Raw genomic sequence first — 27,614 nt, forward strand, 5'->3', positions numbered from 1 at the left:
TGCCCCGCTGGCGCCTGTACTCTTCTAGAAAGCCAGCATGTAAATTGGCGTGCTTCGATCTCCGGCGGTAATTCGGAAGGATACCGTCCTTAGATTGTGCCATTCCAGCACTAATCGAAGCGTTTGGCTGGCTGACGGGTTGGCACCTGAAACCCTAGCAGCGATAGTTCAGCCGAGCAGCAGCGGCGGCGGCGGCGGTGGCGGCGGCGGCGGCAGCAGCAGCAGCAGCGGTCCCGGGGCCAGCCAGCCCGCCCTCCAGCAGCAGCAGCTGCGGTGGCCCCGACCACGGCCCCGGGGCAGTCCGCTGCAGCAGCAGCAGCCGAAGCGTTCCTGCCAGCCATTGCCGTTTTATTTCATCCCTGTCGTCATGTCCACCACCACCACCACCACCACCACATGGTGTGACAGGTCACACCCCCCTCTTTCCATCCCTCCTCTTCTCACTCTCCCTTCGCCCTCGCTCTTTATCGCCCCCTCTCCAACTTCTTCCTCCAACTCCTCTCCCTCTGATCCTTCCCTCCACTCCCCCAGCCTGTCACAGCAGCTCCAACTAGGGTGGTGGCCTGGCGGGCCACTACCTATGGCTAGTTCCCCCATCGCCATCGCCATCGCCATCGCCATCGCCGCCGCCACCACCACCACCATCGCCGCCGCCGCCACCACCACCATCGCCGTCGCCACCACCATCACCATCTCTGGCGCCAACTACAACGACCACACCGGGACCTGCCACTTCCCGCCACCTCCCTATAGCTCCCATCCCTCATGTCACCACCCACCCTTCTGCCGCCGTTAAAGGCCCTAGTGGCACCACCACCACCACCTCCTCCTCCTCCTCCTCCTCCTCCTCCTCCTCCTCCTCCTCCTCCTTCCCCCCCCCTCAGGATGCCATGTATGTCTCCCCACCTGGCGCCTCCCCCTCCTCCTCCTAATCCCCTCTTTATACAAATACCTCCTCTCCCATCCTGATCCTTCAATTCTCGAGGCCCGGAACCTCTCCCTCCTCCTCCGCCAACATTTCCCTGGTGCCCACCCACATCTCGCTCCTCACTCCCAGACGGGATTCAGTTCTCATCTCCTCTCCCAGACCCACTCTCCATACAGACATCCTCTCCCACCTCCCCATCACCCGGTTTGGCCCCAACGCCTCCGTCACCACTGCCCCTTATCCATCTCCTAATCGCCAACCCCAACCCCCATGTCGCCCGCCGATGCTCACCACCATGGTCACTCCACTTAGTCTGACGATCAGGGAGGTGGAGGTGTTGGCGGAGCTCAAGGCACATCCCTTGCTGGAGGTGGGGGCAGTCTGCCACATTTCTAATTCATCCGGCCCCACCCGCCTTATGCGGGTTTTCTCCGAGGATGCCCCCTCTATTGACCATCTCTTGAAGGAGGGTGCCGTTCTCTTCAACCAGCGGTATAAGGTCGACTCCTCCCATTCCCCTCCTCAATCCCTTCACTGCCAGAGGTGTCTACACTGCAACCTGCACCCAACAGCTGAGTGCCGTGAGGGCCCCCACCTGCCCGCATTGTAGGCAAGTGCACTTCCTCCGGCAGTGCCCTAACCTTCAATCCCCTCCGTCCTGTAATACCTGCAATCTCCTCCATCCCACCTACTCCCAAAAGCGTAAAACCCGACCACCTCCGGTCACTCCTGAACTCACTGTCCCTGTCCGTCCTCTGGACACCATCACCCCTCCTGGCAATTCCCTTCGTCCCCCCCCCCTCCGCTGAGGACATCATCAGGTTCCTCACCATTGTCTTGCAAAACGTCCACCCTTTCCAGCGCCCTCACATCCTCCAACATGCCTCCCTCGCCGCCCGTTCCGTCTTCCACCTAAAAATGTATGCCACCAGGCCCATTTCATCTTCTACCATCTCGACATCCTTGTCTAAATCCCTGTCATGGTACGACAGCACCACATCCTGTACAACAACATCCGTTCCCATCCCGCCAACAAGAACCTCTTCATGCATACCCTTGCAACACACCACGTGGATGCCTTCTCAATGAAACCTTCCTCCAACCCTACCGCACCATCCACACTTCGCCCTACCTTCTCCACCACTCCAATAATCCTCTCCCAATTGTGCGTGGCAGAGTTGCCATTGGTCACCACCGCCAGATCCCAGTTTGGCTCCAACCTCTCCTTCCCAAACCCACCGAACACCTGATTCTTAGTCTCTTCTTCCCCAGCCTTACCGTCACCTGCGGCACCATCTATGTCCGCCCTAAGGCCGCCGACCTTAACATCCATAGTCGTTCTGCCACCCAGTTACGGTGGTGGCATCGGTTCGTCTCCACCCTCCAAGGCGACCTCGTCCCCATTCCCCAGCACACCCGCCCCGAATCCAACTCCACTCCCGATGTCATCCTCTCCTCCCCCAAACTTTTTTGTCCGCATAACGGTGGATGTCCTGAACCCCATTGGTAGCGACTATCTCCCTGTCCTCCTCACCATTTCAGACTGCCGTTGCCCCTGCCCCGACCCTCTTAATGACCCTCCCCCAAAGTACATCCATGACTATTCCCATGCCGACTGGAATGCCTACAGGGATACCCTCTCCACCCAGGTCTAAGGCCACCCCTTCACCTACCACCTCCTTTCTCCAGCAGTCCTTGTCTGAGGCCGTGGAGGCCCACGTCCCTACTGTCGCCCTCCACCCCCACCGTCCTACCTTAACCCCAAAGGCCGCCATCCTCCTCCTTCGTGAATCCCACTGCCTCTACCGTGCCTTCCTCCACACGCATGACCCGGACACATGACGACGCGACCAGCAACTCCAGCGACACATCTGAAACTTGCTCGCAGCTAAGAAACGCCAGGACTGGCGACAGACATGCACCCGTTTAAATGCTACCCTACCTATGAACTCGTCCAAGTTCTGGTCAGCCTTGTGTCGCCTTACCAGAACTAAACCCTCCCCCTACTATCCTCTTCTCCATGATGATCACCCCTTCCCTGACACCCTTAGTAAGGCCAATCACTTTGCTCCCTACCTTTCCAATGTCTTTTCCATCCCCGACGATCCCCATTTCGATTGCTCCCTATTCCCGGGTGTCTGCAATCGAACTGACACCTCTGTCCCTCCCTTCGCACCTGGTTTCCAGTACTTTGACAACATTGCACATACGGAACTCAATGCCCCTATCACTACACAGGATCTTATTGCTACACTCTGCATAAGATGCAACACCGCTCTTGGCCATGATCATGTCACCTACTGCCACCTTCGTGAAGCTCCTGTCTCTTTCCTCTCCACTCTGGCCAGGCTCTAAATGTAGTCCTGTCCACCGGCTACTACCCCAACCTGTGGAAAACCTCTCGTATCCTGATGTTCCTTAAACCCGGTAAACTGCTGTCCACCATCTCCTCCTACTGTCCCATCAGCCTTACCTCGGTCTTCAGTGAGGTCCTGGAATCCATTCTCACCCTACGCATCCACCAATATCGCCTCCTTCCCGTTACCCAGTGTGGCTTTCGGCCGCCCTGCTCGTCCGATGACCTTCTCCTCCACCTCCTTTCCGAACAGCTTAATTCCCGTCGCTCCGCAATATTCCTCTCCCTGGACCTCGAACGTGCCTATGACCGAGTATGGCATTCCGGTCTCCTCTTCAAGCTCCAAACCTTCGCCTTTTCCATTAACTACATCCGTCTGGTTAGCTCCTTTCTCTCCCACCGTCCTTCCTACGTCACCATCCATAACACGGATTCCTACACCTTTTTTCCACTCCACCAGTGTGCCCCAAGGCTCCGTCCTCTCCCCCCCTTCTGTACCTTTTGTATATGGCGGACATGCCGCCGCCGCCGCCGCCGCCGCCCACCTTCTCCAGTTTGCCGATGACAACGCCTTCCTTGCCCTCGCCCGCACCCTGCAGCGTTCCCAACACCTTCTCCAATCCCATCTTGACCGGTTCACCACTTGGTGCAACCAGTGGTTGCTCAAGGTCAATCCCTCCAAAATTTAAATCAAGAAGGCGGAAGGAAGGGGCGGTTCTGCCTACAATGATCGCCTATCTCACCATCTATAGCCGTCCTATCGCCCTCACCCCCACCCTTAAGTACCTTGGAGTCAACCTCGACCGTCGCCTCTCCTGGACCACCATCTCTGGACAATCCAAGGCAAGGCACACTCCCGACAGTCTCCTCAAGCTCCTTTCCGGCCATACATGGGGTCTGGACCCCTCCAACATCCTCCACACCTATAAATCCCTCATCCGCTCAATCCTCTGTTATGCCCATCCTGCCTGGATCTCCGCCCTCCCCCCCCTCCTACCTTTTACAAATCCCTTCAGATCCTTGAACACCATGCTCTCTGCCTCGCCTATCGCATCTGTCTCTCCTCCCCCACGTGGATTCTGTACGAGCTCATTCTGTTCCCCCACCTCCTCCTTTTCCTTGAAAGGATACGGATCCTCTACACCTTTTGTAATCTTGATCCTCCTCACCCGCTTGTCTCTCCCATCCTCTCCCACTGCCGCACCTGCCCATGTCCTGCCTGCTCTGCATCTCTCCACCCTCCTTATCCTCTCCAAAGGTGGCTTCCACCATCTCCACCTCCCTGATGATGCCCTCCTCCCCTGTATCTACCCTTCTACCAACTTTGATCCTCCCTCCCTCTTCCTGTGTTTCTCCTTTGGGCACCCTCCCTTTCTCCCCATTACTCCTTTGCTCCCCACTCCTCCCCTAGGCTTCCACTCCCCTGACACTCTACTCCTCCTCGCATCTCCTCAGCCATTGGCATCTTTGTCCTCCCCTGTTCCCCTCCCCCCTCCCCCCCCTCCCCCGCTCACGGCAGTTCCCCAGACTCGCGCACGCTACGTGGACATTCGCGTGCCGGAGATCATCGCCATTAGTGTCTCGTGTGTGCCGTCGTGTTTAGTGTTCACCGTCACACTCCATCGTTCACCTGCGCCATCGACATCTTCAGTGTTTGTACGTCGTGTCAACAGTTTGTAGTGTGGATTGTCATTGAGTGTGAACGGCTTCATGTTTTTTATGCTCATGTGTCTACTGTTTTTTCCCTGCTGTTTTGTTCCAACTTATGTGTCTTCTCTGTTTTACCATTGTAATATCTTGGGCTGAAGAGCGGCGTATTGGGCTGCTGCTAGCCTACTTGTTTTTATACGGGTATTAAAATCACAATAAAGAAAGAAAAAAAGGCGAGCTTCTTAGCGATGCGACAGTAGCACCTGAAGATGGCGGGCAGTTGAGTCTCTGATATATTGTGCGGTTTCTACAATACTATTCGGCGTAATTCCCGGGAATATATCAAGCAAATGGATAAGTGTTTGAAACTTGCAGTTTCGCTTCCGGTTGAAAATGCCCTTTTGGGTTGCGGTTACCGGAGATACTTTAAAAGAACTGTTGACTACTCCTAAATTTAGGTAGAGCGATGCTGTTCCAATTCTGCTGCTGATTCAGGCCGTAGTAATGAGCCTAATAATGAAATATTGGGGCAAGAAAATGAAGCTATCCTAAGGAAGTAGAAAATATTTTACAGGAAAATAGAAGTAAATTAACGCCTAACGAAGAAATTGCTACTAGACAAAACGTTTACCGCGAAAACGCACTGCTGTGTGATTAATTCTTGGCGTAGGCACGCATTGACACATTCACATTTTGAACGTGTTTCAATTTCCCCAAGTCAGTGATATATCCTGTTTTCATATGTCTGAAGATCCTTTGTTTCTATTTCCATAATTTCTGAGGGCTCTTTTTGTATCAACAACTATTTATGAAATGACAGGCAACGTAAATTCGCATCCTATGGAATACTTTCAAGTGGCCAGTTAGTAAGCTATCTTATGAAGAGTTACCTTTTCTCAGATCTTTCCTGGAATGTTTCGCAAGGGCACGCACTTTCTTCAGAATTAAAGCTATCAATAAGGGAAAAAATGCACAGATAATAAGCGATGTGAGAGAAGACAAAAACTGAAAAATGAAAAGAGTTATGTTATAACCTTCCAGAATAGCAAAGGAAACTTGTTAATACAGTTATGGTTTGAAATGACAATATAGGTGGTTTCTCTGTACCACAAACTTGGGGTACAAGGCTGTGTGAGCCTCTTGCCACAGGGAAAAAAATCGATGCTGTCCGAGATGGCGAGAGAAGTTTACGTCCTTCCGATACTTTACAGTAGCGATTCACCAACCGCGGAAGAAAAAATAGTCCAGCAGAAAGCGGAATAATAATTAATAACAACAAGAACAATACACTAAAACATGGAAAAAATTTCGATTACATTGATACCTGCATACGAGTTGAACATGTGTACGCCGTTTACCTGAAGCTTGAAAGCATTGCGAAGTGGCGAGAGGGTTTACGGCGACGTCGCAGCTCGCAGCCCACCCTCGCGTGATCCGTATCGTGTATTCTTGTGTCGTCGGTGTGCGGGTACCGGAAAAAGTAACTATTGAAGAGATTTCCATTCTTTTTTGGAAATGGAAGGACACATTCTGTTCCTGCCAGGAGTGCGTGTATTGGAAAATATGGTTATGTATGTACGTGTGCTGTAGTTTCTGATGCTCTTATTTTTTAATCTTGCCCCGTTTTTAAATCCCCATAATTTCGCTGGTCTCATGATAATTTGCCTGGAATGGAAATAAAATATCAGGATGTGTGCATTTAGGGGAGAGTGACAAAAAGTGATGAAAGTAAGGTAACAAAAGACCATGTCTGTTTATGGCCATAACAATTAAGAGAAAATGGAAATATTGTAGAAATGACACATTGTTACATTTAATTGCCATTTAAATTATTGTTATTAAAATTTTTATACAGTGCCACGTTTACTATTACCCACTCAAAATCCATTCCACCTCCCAGAATGTACAGTCCGACGGGCGGCTGCCGTAGAGAGTTATACTGGGCACCTTCAGTGAACGATTCCGACTAACTCACCGCACCTCACAATTCTAAATGCGGCCGTAGGCACAAACTGGCAATACTGCAGGATGTGGAAGTGTATTAAGTAAGTACTATCATTCTTCGCCAGCCGTTACACGGGTATATGCGCTCGTCGTTTAGTGGTACACGTCGCGCAATGAAGATACAAAGTCGCGAGATAGACTCCTCGATGCTTTACTTTTAAATCATATCCGTGTCTGCTGATGTTACGTCTGATAGAGTCTCAAAGATAATTTGCTCCACTACATAACCCACAAGTAATAGCACAGTCTAAACTCTGGTGATAGCAGAAACTTTCAGAAACAATTCGTCCCGAACAGCTGGTGACTGCGTCAACGTCTGAACTGATCACGCTCGAGACCTCTCGCCTTATATCGACTACCGGCCGCTCTCCAGGCGCCTCACTCGCCGAGTGGCAGTGAAGGGTTGAGCATCGCTCTTCTTACTAGCGCACATTCAGCCATAGGCCCCCGGTGACAAACCAGGAGAACACTCGGCTTTGCTTTTATAAAAGTTATAAAAGCATCAGCGGGATCTCAGTAGAGGTCTGCAGTAAGCAATTACGGCACCCAGGATATGTTCCTTTTCGATTTGCATGATGTCGAGCTCCAGTGGTGCCTTGGGGTCGAGAGGTCTACCGCTGTCGACAAGAGGCGCGACTTCTTGTTGCCGCGGGCCGCGTCTCCGGCCGTGTCAAGCACTCTAGCTGCCGCAGGGCCAGGCTCTACCGCCCCCCCCCCCCCCCCCCCAAGGTTAGGGAAAATGTGCGCCAGGACCTGGAAGCCGGCTGCGGGACCGCAGAGAAGGTTTCCACCGTCGCCGTCCAGACCTCCGCGTCCACTAGAAAAATAGGGCCAGCAATGCACCTGGGTCACCTAATGGTGTCAACGATGGCTGTAACTGGCACCCCCATGGCAGCAGACCCCCCTTTCCGCTCCAGACATGGCAAATAACACGAGAAACGCAATCATACACAAAACGCCAACAATCTCATACACAGTCAGTACTTGGGATCCCACCCCTCCTCCCCCTGTCGTATGTCCACTCCTGCTTGCCAACGCCAGCAACAACCTACCAGAATACATCACTTCCCTAAATAAAGGCAAGCAGGCAACCCGTCTACCGATCGAAATCCTCCCCAAACGCACCCCCTCATCCCAGCCCTTCACTCGATCCCAATACCTTAAATCCCCCCCCCCCCCCCCCCCCACACACACACAAGTCCACCTCATCCAAACAGCGGCGTGCAAGGAAGGACCGGAAGGAGAAGCACTCCAAGGGAAAGAAGCACTCCACCACCCTCACCCCAACCACTCCACCACCCTCTGAGGAACCTGCGCCCCCGACAGCACCTGTCATCGCCCTGGGAGGGGACCAGAAAACGACTGCCCTGGAAGGGAACTGTGTATCTGGGCAGGACTCAGATGGTTTCGTGTTGGCGAAGAAAACCTTTCGCCAGACGAGGCTTCTGGCGGCTTGGGGTGTGGAACCCACCCCGACCAGGTTCCAGATGGTGGCCAGAGACATAACAAAACACAAACACAAAACCATGCATCCACCACCTCCCTCTGACTGTCGCAGAGTTTTCACAGAACTATGAGGAACTCTTCGAGATGCTAAAAACAGAAATCGGAGGAGGCAGTTTCCAGGCAAAACCTGCCGGTGGTGATAAATTCAAAATAACAGTACACACACTTTTGACTGTGGTGTAGTGTTAAACACTTTTCAACAACAAAAACATACCCCACTACACATTCCCCACAACAAAAACACGAAACAAGAACATCGTGATCAGAGACCTCCTGAGACGACTGTCCCCAGGCGATCAAAACCACCTTGACGACGTAACCCTAGGCAGTCAAGTCTGTCAGCGGATGGGCAACATAAGAAGCAAATGGACCCTATACCAGGTCACACTGCCAGATATCCTGCAAAACAAAAGGGAAATACAAAATGGTCCTGGCTGTGCCTGTGACCACTGAACTACTGCGCCGCAAAAACAAGACGGTGCAGTGCTTCAGGTGTCAGCGCCTGAATTACATTGCAGCACACTGCACCATGGCAGTAACGTGCAGAAAATGCGCCGAGGCCCATGACAAGGACATGCACAGTAAAACACACGGAACCACAAATAAGGTGCGCACTGTGTGGCACAAACTACACAGTGCGTTACCAAGGTTGTGAGGTCTACAAAAGACACTCGCAGCAGGCAATGGGCGCTAAGGCCACCCCCCACACAAGCAAACAAAAAAACACCAACCCATCCAGTCACACAAGGAAACAAAACATGACAACACACATGGACAAGGCCTGGGTAAAACCAAGACCAGACACACCAAGGGCAACATATGCAGAAGTGGTTTCTCCTTCGAGAAGTCATGGAAACGTAGCCCTATCACCACAACACCAGACACAGTCACAAGAACAACACTGGGGAGCACACAGCAACAACGACCAGGTCCACCATGACAAAGAAAGTTCTAGGGAACCCCACACACAGCCCACACCCTGAGATCAGGTGTTAAGCATTATGGTCCAGACCATCAACCTCGTCATGGAAATTACTGAGGAAGTCACAGAGGAGAGCGACTGTTGGACTGATGCCTGAAGGGCTACAAGGATCTGTGTGTTCTGCCTCTGGGCCTCCCTCAATTCCTTCATAATTTCAAAACCCCATCATGAATAGACGAGCAAACATCTAAGGCCTGACAATGTGGGTCTTTAATGCAGATGGCATTGTTAATCAAGAGGTCGGGTTTAGAGAACTCGTGAAGGAGTTCTCGATCGACATATGCATGATGGGGGAAACTCACCTAAAACCGGGAATAAAACAGACAGTTCCCAACTACGTTAGCTACCGTAAAGACAGGCCAACCCAAGGCGGAGGAGTGGCCATATACATAAAAATAGGGATCCCACCACCAGGTATTCTTACCAGTTACCAACAAAATCGAAGCAGTGTCGGTGGAAACAACCACTGCCACCGGACCCTTAACAATTGCAGCAATTTACCGACCCCCACAAGACCAGATCGATGAGGGAGACATTGGCACTGAAGTCGCCCCCTATTATGAGTTAGTTGCTCTATGGCAAACTGAAGGCAAACACCCTGTTTGGCGCCTGCTCTGGAGGTTACTCTAGAATTCCAAACTGCAACAACTAGCACACATCCACCACTTCGAAACATGGGGTCCGATCGAGCCCACACATTTTATCAAAAAAATGGAGGCAGGCCCGAGGTATTGGACATAGCTCTCACTAGGAGGATCGCAGGGTTTGTGGCCGCAAGGACAATCAACAGAATGTCATCCGACCACAACACAGTGACTCTAGAGGTCGACGTGGGAGAATAGGTAGCACTCCCACGGTACCAGACGTCTTACAAACGTACAGACTGGGAGAGATACCGAGAAACTGTCGCCTCTGATATGGCTCGCGCTCCGCCACCTTCTGCCGAAACACTAGAACAAGCGCTACAGGACTTAACAGGCACCATCTTGCAGGCAGCGAAAGAGGCCACGCCTCCACAACACCCCTCCACAAAGGGATGGCCCACCACCGCAAATACAGCTCCTGGAACACTTGCTAGCACAAATTCGACATAAGAACAGAGTGGAAAAAGAGTGGTTGCTTTCCATAGTGTATAATCGTCTAGTTTGCGAGCTGTGAGGCAGTTTTGCCATGGCTGGTTTCTGTGCTCATTTAGCGCTACCGTAAGTTATCTCCGTAGATAGTTGAGCAGCCTCCTGGTGGACTGATTTCTGGTGACCTTCCAAACAGTTCACAAAAAGACGCACTAGGATGCTGCTACTGTACAGCGAGCAGGGTTTGTTCTACAGCCATGCTGAGAAGAACAACGCCCTCGCCAACTCGTTCGAGATCAGTTTCAATCGGCAGAACCCCAGGATGAAGAGCATGAGGAGGTAGTCAGTTGTCAACAGGCAGTCTTCCTCAATGCTGAGGAGGACCTGAGGAGGACCCAGAGGACGAACCCACACTTTTCGCCCCGAGGACGAGTCAAGAGTAATCAGGTCCCTCCCCACAAAAAAGGCGCCACGACACGACAGTGTCACCAACCAGTCAAAATTCTCCCACTCACGGCGATCACACACCTCGCGAACGTCCTCAGTGAGATTACTCGATCCCACGAGTTCCCAGCTTGCTGGAAACATGCGGAAGTGGTCGCAATACACAAACCAGCGAAAGACCCTCTAATCGGCCTTTAGTGCTGCGGGAATAGCCGCTTGCCAACTCTCAGCAGGAGGCGCTCACAGATCTTGCTAAGACCCATACAGGAACATATTACCAGAGAGCAACTTCTGCCGGATTTCCATTTCGGATTCCGGCAGAACCACTCTGCCCCACAGTAGATCACGAGAGTGGTCGAAGCAGCCACAGAGGGCTTCAACCACAGAGGCTACTGCAGGATAGTGCTACTAGATGTAGCCAAAGCCTTTGGCTCAGTATGGCATAGAGGGCTGTTCTACAAGTTGTACACACAAGGGTTTCCTGGGAGCATAGTTAAGCCGATAAAAAGCTATCTTATGAATAGAACTTTCTCTGTCAAAGTAGAAACTGACACCTCCACCAAAAGGTGATTTCGTGCTGGGGTGCCACAGGGATCGGTCCTAGGACCCGTTTTGTACAGCCTGTACAATGCTGACACACCAACAGCGCCCCTGGTGCACACTGCACAGTACGCAGACGACACAGCGTTTTACACAAGAAATGCTATCAAGGACCTGGTCATCAGTAGGCTATAAAACGATTTAGATAACACAGAAACTTGGGCCCGTCACTGGCACATCACCATTCACTCACAAAAGACGCAGGCTATGCTGATTACCCGCAGGCTCGGAAGGCGCGAACCACACCCCCCCCCCCCCCCCCCCTCTTTCACCTAAACAGAACCCAACTCACCTGCTGCAGAACCGCTAAGTACCTTGGCGTAACCTTGGACTCTCGTCTTACGTGGAAACCCCACGAAGACAAGGTCCACAGGAAGGTCCACAGGAAGGTCTGCACCAGAATGTCCAACCTCTACCCAATCCTGAATTCAACCAGCTCCCTTCCCCGCCCTATAGGAGTAAATGCGTATCATGCCCTGATCCGGCCAGAAATGGAATATGCATGCCCCGTCTGGGGATACGCAGCAAAGTAGCATCTGGACAAACTCGAGAGGCTGCAAAACCGCGCCCTCAGAAGGCCACTGCCCATACCCTTTGGATTCCCCACTGGTGATATGCACGTACTGCCGAAATCCCACCCCTCAAAGAAAGATTCCAAGATCTGGCAAGGGTTTCCTACGACAGCTCTTCCAGATCTGGAAATAACCTTATCCACTCCTTAGGTCGGTATGACATGTCCCGCGACAAGCACAAACGCCCTATGACGTCTTCGACTTAGTCGTCGAAGATCAACATCCCTATATCCAAATCATAATCCTCCTCCCGCCCCCAAAATAACAATCATATCGCCAACCTCAGGCAAGTACCAGACACATGCAGAACATTCATCACACTTCACAGACACCAAAAAACCACAGATAAAGTCACACACACAGAAGTACACAGAAGTACACAGAAGTACACAGAAGTACACAGAAGTACACAGAAGTACACAGAAGTACACAGAGGAGTAAAATCCACAAGGCAACGAACTCCCCCCACAAGCTTTCCCAAAGAGGGGAAGTAACAGAGGAGAGCGAGCTCCAGGCACCGTCCGCCAGGTTAATGCTGCCCGCGGCTGTCACTGTATTTATCAACTGTAACTTTCTTACTTGTAGTTCTAGTGTTTGAAGTTATGTATTGGATTTTGCATGTTTGAAACTTAATCCATTATGCCAAAACTTTTTTACTCTTAAGACAATTTTTTTACATTAAAGTGATACCTTCGTGATAAATGAAAGAAAAACCTATTCTCATCTATTAAATATTTAGAACAGAACAAAAACTCCAGGCCCTCCCATTTCCGGGACGTTGGCAAAATTAGCCATCAAAAGGCGCGATATTACCGCCAAAGCAGAAAACAAGAAACATTGTAATATTACAGTGTGTCTATTTTGTTCACGGAGAGTGTATTCAGTGCATAACTGAAAAAAAACCTTGTCATATACAACAACAGAGTAGCTATGACACATGAAAGATTTTTCATACAGTATGAAAATGACAACTATGTTTTACTTGACAGCTGAAGTGATTTCCTGGCTCCAGTTATACATCTGTGCTCACCTGTCCTCTCGCCAATCTTCGTCCTTGTGGTCCTCTGCATTTCGGTGTTGATCGTGTTCTCTTTGAAACACGCAACACCTCTATTCTCCTGCAGTGAGAGCTTTTCATTTGGATTAGAGATATCTGCGTGGTAAACACACCGTGCACAGTCATCTGAGTGAATTGTGGCCACCACCGTTATATATATATATATATATATATATATATATATATATATATATATGTCCTATAAAGTGATATTCGCTTGTCCAGTAGATCAGTGCCACACATGTGGGCGTTGTATTCTTCAAAGAGATGTGACATTGCTGCAAGATACTCACAGGCAAAGATAAAGGAAACATCTGTTGCAGAGCTCAAAGCAGAAGTAGTACTGCAGTTTGTGAGGGATAACAAACCAGTATGTGTAGCCAGTTTCACTATCAGAACTTCATTCTCTTTGTCAGACGTGCAGCCATAGAACTCTCATCCATTTTCATTCACTTTTTTTTCATATTGACCTCAGGGCATCTCTCATTTTCTAATATTTCTTTGTAATACGTGTCTATGCCACACCAACGTAGGAATGCTTATGTAACACTTCGTTCTATTATTAGGATGGTAAGATGAACCGATATTGGAATTACACTTCAGTAAATCTGAAATACGAACGCATGGATGCCCTTCTAACATTCCGTATAACACAGCCAGGCAACTAAATCACAACTCATTGTTGTGCAGGAACTACCAGCAGGCATACAGTGCAACCAAGTGCGAAGCTGTAGAACGGGAAACTGATCTCCTTCCAGATAGAAAAGGGTTTTTTTTCAGCTTTTATATGCATTATAGAGCTCTGTCAGTTCAAGCTTTTAGCCTTGATTGCTATTCCTAAAAGTTCGTTGTAGAAATAAATACAATATTTGAGTACTGAAAATGGGTGGAGAACGATGTTCAAGAGTTGTTAGAACGTTTTCCACTTGAGCATATTTTACATTTGCGACACATTATTCGCTTTGGGTTTAATAGAGAGATGAATGCAGCATAGACAGCTCTGAATCTTTGTGTTGCGTGTGTGCGAGCGTCTTCGGGCAAAAGAGACCAGAAAAGGATTTTGTTGTTACAAGAACGATCGTTCTGGCATGAATAATTTTCTACAGGATTAAAAGCCTGACACAGGATTACTCCACGCTCAAATTGGAAGCAAGTTTTTACCTGAACGTGATCAATAAATACTTACAGCATTCGTATACAGTAATCAGTGAGAAGTAATCATACCTCACGCACTTATTTTTCCAATTTTATACCGTCAAATGCTTACCTTTCCCACTCTTTTATCAAACAACCGTTAAGAAAATTCGTTTCCGCACTAAAATGCGCTTCAGATCTGGTTTGACAACATCCTTAACTTAGAACCAGTATGTATCTACAGGCGTGGAATTGGTAAAGTACCTGACCATTGTCAGATTGTTTCAGATGTTGTGGCTAGGAGCGGCAAATCGCAATGTGAAAGAATAGATTATGGTTTTCAATTCAGAGAGGTCATTCCACATGGAAATTGCGATTTAAACATAAGGTTATCAATTTAATCACAAAGATTATTCAATGGTAGTGACACGTGAAATAAAGTGAATTTAGCGGTATAGTTCTGCGCCGACCAGAAAGTAACTCGTTACCAAAGTTATGTGCTTCTCATATGTTGGTATACTAGCAGTAGGGAGAACACCAGTTAACGTGTGCATTGAGGGGGCTCAGAAGTGACAACAGCTTGCCTCTCAAAGATGTCGGTCCCTGTGGTCGGAATACCAGATGTGTATGTCCCTGAATTTTGTCGTTTCCGTAAGTGGCGTATTTACTTAGTTGCAACAGCTGCAAATTAAATGCAGTAAATAAATGTAACAATTGTTTCTGTTTTTGTGTGATAAGGTGGCCCCGTCGGAGGTTCGAGTCCTCTCTCTCTCTCGCGCGCGCGCTTGTGTGTGTGTGTGTGTGTGTGTGTGTGTGTGTGTGTGTGTGTTTCCTCCACAGCGTAAGTTCGTTTAAGTTAAATTAAGTAGTGTGTAGACTTTGAATACCGAAAGCTCATTCACCACACAAGATTCAGTGTCCTTAGTACCACAAAACTGCTGAGGTCATCGGTCACTATTTCCAGTCGTCATGTCTTACGGGAACACACATTTTGGGGCGTTGCAGTGGTTATACTGCAAGCACTGAGTACGCAACACGGCTTGCTCGTTATTCACTTTCAAAATATTTTTTTAAGAACGCCTTCATTGACACTGTCCCCAAAACAGAGAAATGCAGATGGAAAGGTAACACGGAATTGATTGCAGAACGTGAACTTCTACCCACACTTTAAGCTATAACAAACAAAGTTGCAGAACAAGTCGTCTACTGTGCACGGAAACCATGTGCCATGTTGAAAACAGCAATTTCGAAAACGAGTGCAGAAAACTGCTTCTCTTTTCGTATTAGCTAATTCAATTTTCAATAGAACTTAAACAAGGAACACAGAACATTGTTTTGCTTCAAAATGACTTTCTAGACGTTTATGTCATTCATTCCTTCTATAAATACCGAAAGAAAGAAAATGATGATATACTTGTAATTACAATATTACTACTTTTTATGCTTTGTCAATAAAAGCGAAAAGTGCCTGTTTTGAAGAGCTTTCCAACTTGCAGTACGCTTAAGACAGAGATAACTGGAAGTAACAACTGGCTCACAAAGCTGAGCGTCGTGCTGAGATTCTGTATAGCCTCTGCGCAGATTGTTACTAATTTAGCCGGTCATCTGACACTGGGGCACTTGCATGCAATACTGAAGAATTTCGTACAACTAAGTCCTCGATTCAAAAATTCGTACGAAAGGAGGGTGTGGAAGTTGTGAAAGCTAATTTAAGATAGATGTCGGGTGTTGTTGCATCACTGGGATGGCGAACTGCTGCTTGCTTTACATGATCAGAAATCAAAGGAACATCTTCCGATAGTTGCTGCTCATTGAAATAAGAAACAAGTTATTGCTGGCCAAGATAGGAAAGTTCCTCAGAATGCCAACAGATGGAGGGAGTTGGGAACGCGATTGTAGACTGGAATCTCGAAGATAAGGCGCCCGTTTCTTTGTTGTGACGCTGCGGCTTCGAATACAGATCATTTCTATGGCGCCTGTGTGCTTGTCGAACAAAAACGTACTACAGATCTGCTTATTTTTTCTTGTTGCAATCAGTTTTATGGGCTGGTGTTAAAATACATGATCGAAGGAGGTCAGTGAAGCCAAAACAAATCCTGATGTTCCGCTCTTCCAGTAATCTCGGAATTTAAAATCGATCGATATAAAACAGCGGTATAAAGGAAACCTCGCTCTGCACTCGACTGTCTCCGAAATTGACAATCGGCTCGAGTCTTACCTAAGTGAACTGACCAAAGTAGTAGTCAGAGATGGCTATCGCGACTTGACAGTTTTTTTGTGATACTCGTAGATGGAGAGACACAAAGAGACCTCCAAGACCTATGTACAAGCGTAGAAAAGATGGTAGCGTTTTTTAGTTCGCAAAAGCATCTACCCTATTTCTTCGGAGGCGCAGCTGTCCGTGCCCTGCTGATTCTTAATGCCAAACTACCACTACGTCAGCTTATGGCCCAGACTTAATTTATGCCTGTGGAAGAACTGCTGAACAGTGGGTGAATGGCATCAAACGTGTGCACCGCACCCACAACAGAACGATTATATCTCATTTAATCGCAACAAAATGCTCTATTGTTGTATCTTCGCGCCAATGATTTTCTTTTGCAGCACACTGTAGAACTTCTTTGTCGCCTCCACAATTAGGCGACAGTCTACCAAACAGTTGCACAGTGCGTGTGGCAGATAGTGGAAGAGAGTCGGCGTGAGCATGTCTCTTAACTTACGACAGTGAGATGTAGATTTATACACTACTGGCCGTTAAAATAGCTACACCACGAAGATGACGTGCTACAGACGCGAAATTTAACCGACAGGAAGAAGACGCTGTGATATGCAAATGATTAGCTTTCCAGAGCATTCACACAAGGTTGGCACCGGTGGCGACGCCTGCAACGTGCTGACATGAGCAAAGTTTCCAACCGATTTCTCATACACAAACAGCATTTGACTGCCGTTGCCTGGTGAAACGTTGTTGTGATGCCTCGTGTAAGGAGGAGAAATACGTACCATCACGTTTCCGACTTTGATAGAGGTCTGATTGTAGCCTATCACGACATTGCTGCTAGCGTTGGTCGAGATCCAATGACTGATAGCAGAATATGGAATCGGTGGGTTTAGGAGGGTAATATGAGGCCGTTGGGATCCAGCACGGCGTTTCGTGTCACTAGCAGTCGAGATGACAGGCATCTTATCCGCATGGTTGTAGCGGATCGTGCAGCCATGTCCCGATCCCTGAGTCAACAGATGGGGACGTTCGCAAGACGACAACCATCTGCACGAACAGTTCGACGACGCTTGCAGCAGCATGGACTATCAGCTCGGAGACCATGGCTGCGGTTACCCTTGACGCTGCAACACAGACAGGAGCGCCTGTGATGGTGTACTCAACGACGAACCTGGGTGCACGAATGTCAAAAGGTCATTTTTTCGGATGAATCGAGGTTCTGTTTACAGCATCATGATGGTCGCATCCGTGTTTGGCGACATCGCGGTGAACGCACATTGGAAGCATGTATTCGTCATCGCCATACTGGCGTATCACCAGGCGTGACGGTATGGGGTGCCATTGGATATGCGTTTATGTCACCTCTTGTAAGATCCACTGTTCAAAGAGCCGTCAGTGCGAACATTTCAGATGTGTTACGACCCGTGGCTCTACCCTTCATTCGATCCCTGCGAAACCCTACATTTCAGCAGGCTAATGCACGGCTGCATGTTGCAAGTCGTGTACGGGCCTTTCTGGGTACAGAAAATGTTCGACTGTTGCCCTGGCCAGCACATTCTCCAGAACGCTCACCAACTGAAAACGTCTGGTCAATGGTGGCCGAGCAACTGGCTTGTCACAATACGCCAGTCACTACTCTTGATGAACTGCGGTATCGTGTTGAAGCTTCATGGGCAGCTGTAGCTATGTAGGTGCCCTGGTGGTCCCAGTCGCCTACATTGGACTGGAGGCCCAGCGGTGACCTCTCAAATTGTCAGGATGCTAGGAAATGACTGTACTCAGCAGGAATAAAGGTGTTATGAATTAATCATGTTTCTTTGGCGTTTCTGACGTGTCCAATGTGGCCCATGTAACACAGGCTGGCTGAGCTTGGTGATATCAACGACCTTCCCCGAGTCTTCACTGACTCCGAGCGATGACACCAGCTCTGGGCCGCACCAGTCTTGCTAGCGCAGCGTCGCGTGCTGTGACGTAGCTCTGGAATGCCCTTACTCCGGCCACACGTGGCTGGCGCCGCCCAGCTGGCCAGCCGGCTCCGGGTTGGAGTCCCAGCGCTGTCGGCACGAGAGGCGTTCTCGTAGAGCGGAGTGTACTCTATCCCACCCCGTCTCCTTCCCTACCATTCCTGGTGGCTCGTCTGCAGTGGATGGACAGAATGCGCTGCAGTCCCCCAGCGTCATCGGCCCACCCGGTTGTGACAGCAGATGCACAGGGCCTAGGCCCCGCACGATCTCGACGACGGCTCACTGATGTGGTCAGCATTGGCGGCGAGTGAGTCTGCCGCGATGTCTGCTAATCCTGGGTTAATGATTGACAGCAGCAGCAGCAGCAGCAGCAGCAGCAGCAGCAGCAGCAGCAGAGAGAGAGGACTAGAGCTGGTACTGTCCTCTCACGTCTGCTGCTGAATGGGCCGCCCTTACTGCAACATCTCCTTAATAAAGATTAACATGTCGATCAGCGAGCTGAGCGCTACGCAGCGACCCAGTACACATCTAACTGCAAGTCTTACTGCGAGTGTCCTGTTGCTATCAAAGCTGGCGTATTTAAAGGAAGCACGAGCGACGTCCTGATCTCATGCTCATTTGTAATGAACGCATTCATTCCACTTATACTGCTGATTCATCTGTCGTACTCGCCCCTTAGGTGTTCTTGCGACAGAGTTACGTGTTGTTACGGCAGACTTAGAGGTATAGTGTCAGTTGTACTGCATTTCACAACTTCGCCTGTCTTAGGATGTGGGTTTGTGTTAGAATTGCTTAGACGGAGACTTTCGTAGAGTCACTCTCGCCTGTTGTGAGTGACCAGGCCTATGCCGAGAGCCAGAGGCAGTGGGTTAGCCAACGAAACTTTGACAATATTCCACGTTTCCAACTCTTTACCATTCCGTGACACTACACCTGTACATGCCATCCAAGCTCTGTTTCACTCAATGCCCAGGCGTATCAAGGCCGTCATTACGGCCAGAGGTGGTTGTTCTGGGTACTGATTTCCCAGATTCTATGCACCGAAATTGCGTGAAAATGTCATCACATGTCAGTTCTAGTATAATGTATTTGTCCAATGAATATCTGTTTAGAACACTACTGAACATTAAAATAGCTACACAAATAAGAAATGCAGATGATAAACATTCATGGTGGTGTCTGATTGTTCTATATCGTGTCTCCCTACCACTTTCGCGCAACGACGCTCTGAGCGTGTTTTTTAGGGAATTAACTAGATTGAACCTGGGACCTGTTGCTGGTAAGGAGACGCCAGACCACACATGGCAAGTAGAATTCAGAAGAGTTCAGTGAGACTAGCGATGATATAACCAAATACATAATGATCTCAGCGTCAGCTCCACTGCACTCCCTGTAAAAGAATCTTAATACTAACTAAATATAGTCGAAGGGGTTCAAGGCTTTCCTATTTTTAGTTAGCTGGTAAAATAACGTCGAAAAAGCAGTTAAGTTTACCATTGGAAATTTTATTCTACTTACAAAACATCGTTTATAAATTGCACTATTGATAAAAGGAAATGTTTTAATACACGATGATAAAAACCAACTGCGTTCAACAAAAATGTGAACGAATATTCCCTGAATGGGTTTCCAAGTTCTACAATCGATCGAAGGATGACCTATGCCATATCACATCTATAATCTAGGTTTAATTTAAGTTTCACAAAAGAGAAAACTATCAAAATGGTCTACAGTGACCCTCAATTATCTTTAATTACTTATCTAACTTGTCGTAAATTACAGTGGCTGATGTGGCTTCTCAATAACTATATGAAAGAAAAATCATCGCGTTTCAGATCTGTTCTTCAAGTGGCAAATGTGAACACCATGAGCTTTAATTTACGAGCGACACTAGTATTACGCAAAAGGGGGTGTAACAGATGAGACTTCTGCAGTTCTGAGTGAAGCATTATGCGCTCAAAAATGCGGCATCGCGTGCGTTCATTACCTTGTCGGTGTTTAGGCAGCGTCAGGGCAGCGGCGGGCAGCGGCGGGCAGCACAGCTCCGCTCACCTCGCCATCTCGGAACTAACTCTCAACTTCTCCTTACTACAATTTACAGAAGTTGGTTTTAAAAAAAAAACTATCTGGCTGTGTTTTCATCTGACCAATCAGGGTCTCAATGTTAACCTTAAGCTCCGCCTACAAAAATTCTGTCTATCCAATGAGAAACGTTATACTTTTCGTGGTGGGACAATATTTTTAAAGTTTGCAACATAACAGAGACGCGAAAGAGTCTCACGCTAAAACCTGCAGCTGGTGTGGTCCTTTTAGCGTTATCGTAAGATCTATACTGTTCTTCTGGAGGGCTCTAGCTTTTAACATGGGCTGGGGGTGGTCCTTGACGTACCTGAGACGCGAAAAAGCCTCACGCTAAAACGTGCGGGTTGTGTAGTAGTACAGGTAGTCTGGCGGCGTGGGTGTCCAGCCCCTCCCTTATCGTAGGGCCTTCTAGCTTAACACGGTTCTGCTCTCGGCTTCTGTTCTCGTTTCTCCCCTCGGAACTGCGTCTGCCTCACGGTGGGAAGGTACGACATGCATTTAGGCATTTTTGTGTTAGTCTGTGGTATTCCATTTGCTCACTCGTTACTCGTATTACTTTGGTTAATTTAATGTCACTATTTATTCGGAGCTATGTGACATACTACTGGATTTGCTTATCATGTCAGGGTTTTCATGTAAGGTGTTCGATTTGCCTGACACCTTACAGTGTAGTTACAGCATGATTCCATGATGATGGTGCAAATTTTCAGGGATGGTGGAGTTAAGTAACCGTATGAATTTGAAAAAGGATCTTATCCTGAGCAGAAAAAAAATATCGAGAGTTATAAGAGAAAATCTTTGATACCTCTGACATTGTATCTATTCTATTGTCTGCCCATGTTCACTAGACTTTTCTTGTTTTAGTCCATACCACATATTCACAAAATATGGAAACTTACGAGCTGTCAGATGCACATCTGAAAAGCTTTCGATTCCACAGTCATTGGAAGAGTTTGTTTCACAGTAGCCGAGATTAGCAAGTCCCCATACTGCTGACTTTGGAGCCCGTGTTCACAACTCCCACACCTCAAATTTGGAAAGCAAGAAGCTTGCAGCAGAGGTCAACTGGTGGAGGTATCTGAACGGTTTTCGCGTATAACTAATGGCTTGGTTGTTTCCGGACCATGCTCCCTTTCCTCAAATAATACATTTACTCTCCTCTATCATCCCTGAAGGTTGTCATCACGAAATCGCCCAATAGGTATAAATCTGCATTCATTGTAATAAGTTATGAAACATACACAGTGGATTTGATGGGTGGCAGAGGGTGTGGGCGTGAATGATGATGGGGTAGGTGGTAGCACTTGTTTCTCGCCTCCACGGAAGGGTGATAATTTCTTTCACAGCACACTAAGTCTATGGCAGAAAGACACAAAGATAAATTTTGCTGTGATTTATTGGCACGTAGTGACTCCGTGTTGTATGCGGGGTGCAGGTTTGTCGATGCTATTTACCCACTGTTAAGAAGTTTCATCACAGGCAGAAACTAAGTCTGCTGATTTGTAACGCCAAACTGCCACTACGTCCGATTTTAGCACAGTGTACGGATAGTCTCGGCAGGTTTTACAAGCATGTGCCCATTTGCGCCGTCGCATTACAACTCGATAGTTCTAATACTGATACTGTGGTAGCCTAGGGGCGTCGCTCACATGAGAACGTCGGGTTAAATGGAGAACACCCTGCACATGCCAAGCTGGGCATAACGCCGAGACTTTTAGCAGCACGTTATTTCGGGTTCTCCCAGTCTCAAGCGTGCTGCAGGTTGCAAAGCTCCTAAAATACCCGCTTTTCACGTCATTGCCCATTACTGTACTCATGACGAGTAGATGATACATGTCTGCCGTTCAGTCTATAAGTAGTGAAAGAATGTTTTGCTTGAGGATGACTTCTCATAGGTATTTCCGCCAGCGTTGTGATGGTTCAAATGGCTCTGAGCACTATGGGACTTAACTTCTGTGGTCATCAGTCGCCTAGAACTTAGAACTACTTAAACCTAACTAACCTAAGGACTTCACACACATCCATGCCCGAAGCAGGATTCGAACCTGCGACCGTAGCAGTCCCGCGGTCAGCGTTGTGAGTATTTGTGAGTATGCTTCTTCCGCCTCCTGATGATTTCTTGTTTGCAAAAGCTGGACTCCAATGTGGAGTGCATGCATTCGCTGGTTATATTTTCAGCAGATTTTTGAGCCCACGTTTTCTGCTGTTGCGTGCGGTTTCCTGCACAGTAGCCTTTCTTGGTTTGCAGCTTTATGTTGATCTTAGTTTATGAAGACTCCCTGCGGATGGGCATGTTTTGGATTCAGTTCTGTATTTTTCTCTCTTTATTAGTGTGGTAATCTCTTGGGAAGAGTCCCAATTACAGCAATTTGAAGTATGTATTTTCTGGGTCTACAACTTTAATAAAGATGTACTGCCTGCTCATAATGTTTACAGTATAATCACTGGAGATGCTCCTGATATATGAATCACGTCTGGTGAATGACGTTTTCAGTTGGTTACTAATAATGCTCAGATGCACAACTGTCAACTAAACACCATAAATCAAGAACTGTCACTATTATTTGTTGGTCTGTCTTAAGCCATGTTCCATCTTCTCCAGGTCAGCTGTCTTGCCAGTGGTCTGCATTTTTCCCACACAATACTTTGCCACCATGTGAGGGAACACCTAATGAAGACGTAGAGTTATGGCGACCAAATATCGAGTTGGGAAGAAGCAGACCTCTAATAGAACACCCAATCTCAGCGAGATGACACCGATCGCTGGGAACATTAAACAATAGATTTAACCTCTTAGTCTCCAAACCTAGTTACTGATATGCAAATACGGCTCATTCACACATCGTGTGTGTATTCCAGCCCTCGGCTGCTGCGTCTTCGAGACACCAGCTGTGGTCACTTCCCATCCTGTTCGAGGAATCCATTGGCTGGTATTCTTCATACTAGTGGGGTAAATAAATCTCGGCAAAAATGCAGGATATGTTTGGCAACTCCTGTGTCATCCAGGAAGTAACTCGTCGCTCACAAATTATCCTGCTGAATTCACAATATATATTTGTATAATTTCCATCGAAAAAGCTGAGCGATGTGAAATAAGGCTATTAATTTATGGTTTTGAACTCAGTTCCGACTTCCGTGTGTAACAACTTTCCTATATCGTCGTTTACATTGTGATTTAGCTGTTCTAGCCATCTCTGGGGCAATAAGGGAGAGAAAAAGGTTATAACGCGTTGCAAGCTCTGTGGTAATGCGATAGCCTTTAAAATAAAGGCTGCTTTGGTGTGTGGTTTCAGCCTCACTGAAAGTTAGATTTTTAGCTGTTTCGTGATACAATTACGCGGAGCCAAACCGAAAATCAATAAGGGAGTTTGGAAGGTAGGAGACAACATACTGGCAGAAGTAAAGCTGTGACGATGGGGCGTGAGTCATGCTTGGGTAGCTTAGATGGTAGAGCACTTGCCCGCGAAAGACAAAGGTCCCGAGTTCGAGGCTCGGTCCGGCACACAGTTTTAATCTGCCATGAAGTTTCGGAGTCTTACTTGTTTATGACATGCCACATTTTCATACCACTTGAGTGACCCAAGCCGGCAAGTACACACAGACCGTTTTGAAGCCAAAGTGAGATATTCGTGTCGATATGGGCACATTCTAGTTACAGACACCTTTAACCTTAAGACGAAAGCCTATTTCAATAAAATTTTTGTGGTATGCTGTATTCCACTTATACTACAAGTAGTACAGTTAATAATTTATTTCCCTCTGATTTTTACTGTTTGTTGAAAAAAATAAAGGAAAACACCATTAAAGCATCACAAAATATCCATGCTTATCTAAAACAGTCTGACAATGCTTAGATCCAGTAGGTTTCGACGGAAGTGGAATCAGTAAAATATCTGAGTCAAAGATGTCGTCAAATCAGGTAGGAAGAGTATTTTCGTAGTGACATGAATTTTCTTGGCTTTTTCGTTAAGGAAGGAGAGGGTAACCATTTGAGGGCATAACATGAGAAGATTAAGTACATGACGAGTGACTAGCCAAATAAATTTCTGGATAGTTTTGTTTGTGAAATCAGCAGAGTCCGTTTACGTGTAGCAACAACACGTGATGTAGTTTTGTCGGTCCTTTCCTCTAATACAGCGACCAAAAAAATGTCTGAAGTTGTTTCCCTCAAATACCAGCTGAGATGGACACACCCCTGGGGAGGGGTTTGTAGCACACACAACCCTATTTTAGTTGTCCGATGCAAAATGTTCTCACTGACCTCCGCTAGAGTACATATTCTGTTTGGACAGCGAATTAATTGCCCCTTAATAGCGGCGAGTTATGACGTCTTTATGTTAACTTTTTAACAATATTGCACAGGAATGCTCAGTGAGACAACTGATGATTTTTGGAGAAAAATGCAGTAACAGTCACCCCTTCGATTTATGTTGCTTTGAATTAAGAGTAGAAGTACTGCATGCTCTAACTTCTGAACTTCAATGCAGGTATCGCACAGCGCTTAAATGGTCGCAATTCGTCACGTGTCAGTTGTCCTCCTGAAGGTGGAAAATCATTCGTGCCAGAACGACTTTTTTGTTAACAAGAAAATGTTTTTCTGACTTTTTGTACAAAAGCACTCGTCCCGCACACACAATAAGAAAGTTCAGAGCTGTCTCCACTGCCTTCTGTTGTACCCAAAGTGAGTAATATGTTGCAAACGTTAGACCTTTTTGAGCATGAGATTATTTTACAAGCTCGAACAACAAGGAGCTTAAGTGTTGTAGGAGTCCGCCCCGACAGCTGAATGGCCAGCGTGACGGTTCGATTCCCGGCTGGATCGGGGATTTTCTCCGCTCAGGGACTGGGTGTTGTGCTGTCTTAATCATCATTTCATCCCCATCCGGCACGCAGTTCGCCCAATGTGGCGTCGGACGGAAAAACCTGCACCAAGGCAGCCGGACCTGCACCGCAAGGGGGCTCTCGGCCAATGACGCCAAACGCTCATTTCCCTTTCAGTGTTGTAGGAAGGTTCTTATAAAATGTAAACACAGAACTTTAATCCTTTTGATTAAATGAGACCCCATCACCAAAAAGCGGAAGTGTCGCCTTGTCGATAGTCACACGCGAAAGAGGGAAAACTCGCCAGCTCGAGGATTTATCCATTGACGAGCTAGAGCAACTTAAGTAAAACAGAGTAAAGAAAATCCGAAAGTTTGCAACTTTTCGAGTTTCTGTTTGTGCCTAGTAACAACTCAACAATTCTGCTTTCGGGGAGTGGTCTCCTTTAATCCTAAAGTATTTACATTCGTAAGTTTCAAGTATGCTAACTTCAACACTCAACTGGAAGACGAGTACTCCAACCTGAAACAAGGAAGTGGCAGCTGCTGCTGAACACACTCGTCAGCGGCGAGCTGGAAGGTGAAGCGACAGGCGAAATGTGATTTATCAATGTATGGACTGGAGCGGACTCTAAACTTCTTATCCACACTGCGCGACGCTTATCACCTCTTTCTCTGCCGGCAGTGGGAGTGGACTCTAGAAAAGTAGAGAGAGTCGAAACATGCAAAAGATTTGAAATAAAAAAAAAAGAAAATCCAAACATGTGGGGACGGAGTGCACAGGAGGCCTGGCCACAGTGTCCTTTTTCCTGACAAGATAAAGGAGAGGCAGCAGGAAGGAAACTTGCTAGCTCTATTAAATTTTTTATTTTAATTGTAATATCCAATTGGATGAAAATCAGTGTGGGTTTAGGCCTCTTAGAGGTTGTCAGGACCAGATCTTTAGCTTACGGCAAATAATGGGGAAGTGTTATGAGTGGAACAGGGGACTGTATCTATGCTTTATAGATCTAGAAAAGGCATATGACGGGGTTCCTAGGAGGAAGTTACTGTCTGTTCTACGAGATTATAGAATAGGAGGCAAACTTTTGCAAGCAATTAAAGGTCTTTACATGGATAGTCAGGCAGCAGATAGAGTTGACGGTAAATTGAGTTCATGGTTCAGAGTGGTTTCAGGGGTAAGACAAGGCTGCAACCTGTCTCCACTGTGGTTCATATTATTTACGGATCATATGTTGAAAACAATAGACTGGCTGGGTGAGATCAAGTTATATGAACACAAAATAAGCAGTCTTGCATATGCAGATGACTTAGTTGTGATGGCAGATTCGATTGAAAGTTTGGAAAGTAATATTTCAGAACTAGATCATAAATGTAAGGACTATGGTATGAAGATTAGCATCTCCAAAACGAAAGTAATGTCAGTGGGAAAGAAATATAAACGGATTGAGTGCCAAATAGGAGGAACAAAGTTATAACAGGTGGACAGTTTCAAGTACTTAGGATGCATATTCTCACAGGATGGCAACATAGTGAAAGAACTGGAAGCGAGGTGTAGCAAAGCTAATTCAGTGAGCGGTCAGCTACGATCTACTCTCTTCTGCAAGAAGGAAGTCAGTACCAAGACAAAGTTATCTGTGCACCGTTCAATCTTTCGACCAACTTTGTTGTATGGGAGCGAAAGCTGGGTGGATTCAGGTTACCTGATCAACAAGGTTGAAGTTACGGATATGAAAGTAGCTAGGATGATTGCAGGTACTAGCAGATGGGAACAATGGCAGGAGGGTGTCCACAATGAGGAAATCAAAGAAAAACTGGGAATTAACTCTATACATGTAGCAGTCAGGGCGAACAGGCTTAGATGGTGGGGTCATGTTACACGCATGGGAGAAACAAGGTTACCCAAGAGACTCATGGGTTCAGCAGTAGAGGGTAGGAGGAGTCGGGGCAGAGCAAGGAGAAGGTACCTGGATTCGGTTAAGAATGATTTTGAAGTAATAGGCTTAACATCAGAAGAGGTATCAATGTTAGCACTGAATAGGGGATCATGGAGGAATTTTATAAGGGGGCTATGCTCCAGACTGAACGCTGAAAGGCATAATGAGTCTTAAATGATGATGATGACTGTAATATCCAAGAAAAAAGGCAGATCCGAAAAATAAAAAGAAATATAGGGCCGAAGTGACGTCCATGTCACTCCAACGGGAGGATCTCACCGCTT

At 47.4% G+C, this 27,614-nt stretch overlaps 1 protein-coding gene across 1 annotated transcript in view; it reads left to right on the plus strand.

The window, feature by feature from the left end:
- Positions 1 to 580: 580 nt before the first annotated feature.
- Positions 581 to 27,614, plus strand: part of LOC126355289 (mineralocorticoid receptor-like) — a 196,076-nt gene continuing 169,042 nt past the window's right edge. The window contains exon 1 of the mRNA XM_050005578.1: positions 581 to 673. Coding sequence (XP_049861535.1) covers positions 581 to 673 — 93 coding nt within the window. The remainder of the gene's footprint in view (positions 674 to 27,614) is intronic.

This window comes from Schistocerca gregaria, chromosome 3 (genome assembly GCF_023897955.1).
Source record: "Schistocerca gregaria isolate iqSchGreg1 chromosome 3, iqSchGreg1.2, whole genome shotgun sequence".
NCBI classification, from domain to species: domain Eukaryota; kingdom Metazoa; phylum Arthropoda; class Insecta; order Orthoptera; family Acrididae; genus Schistocerca; species Schistocerca gregaria.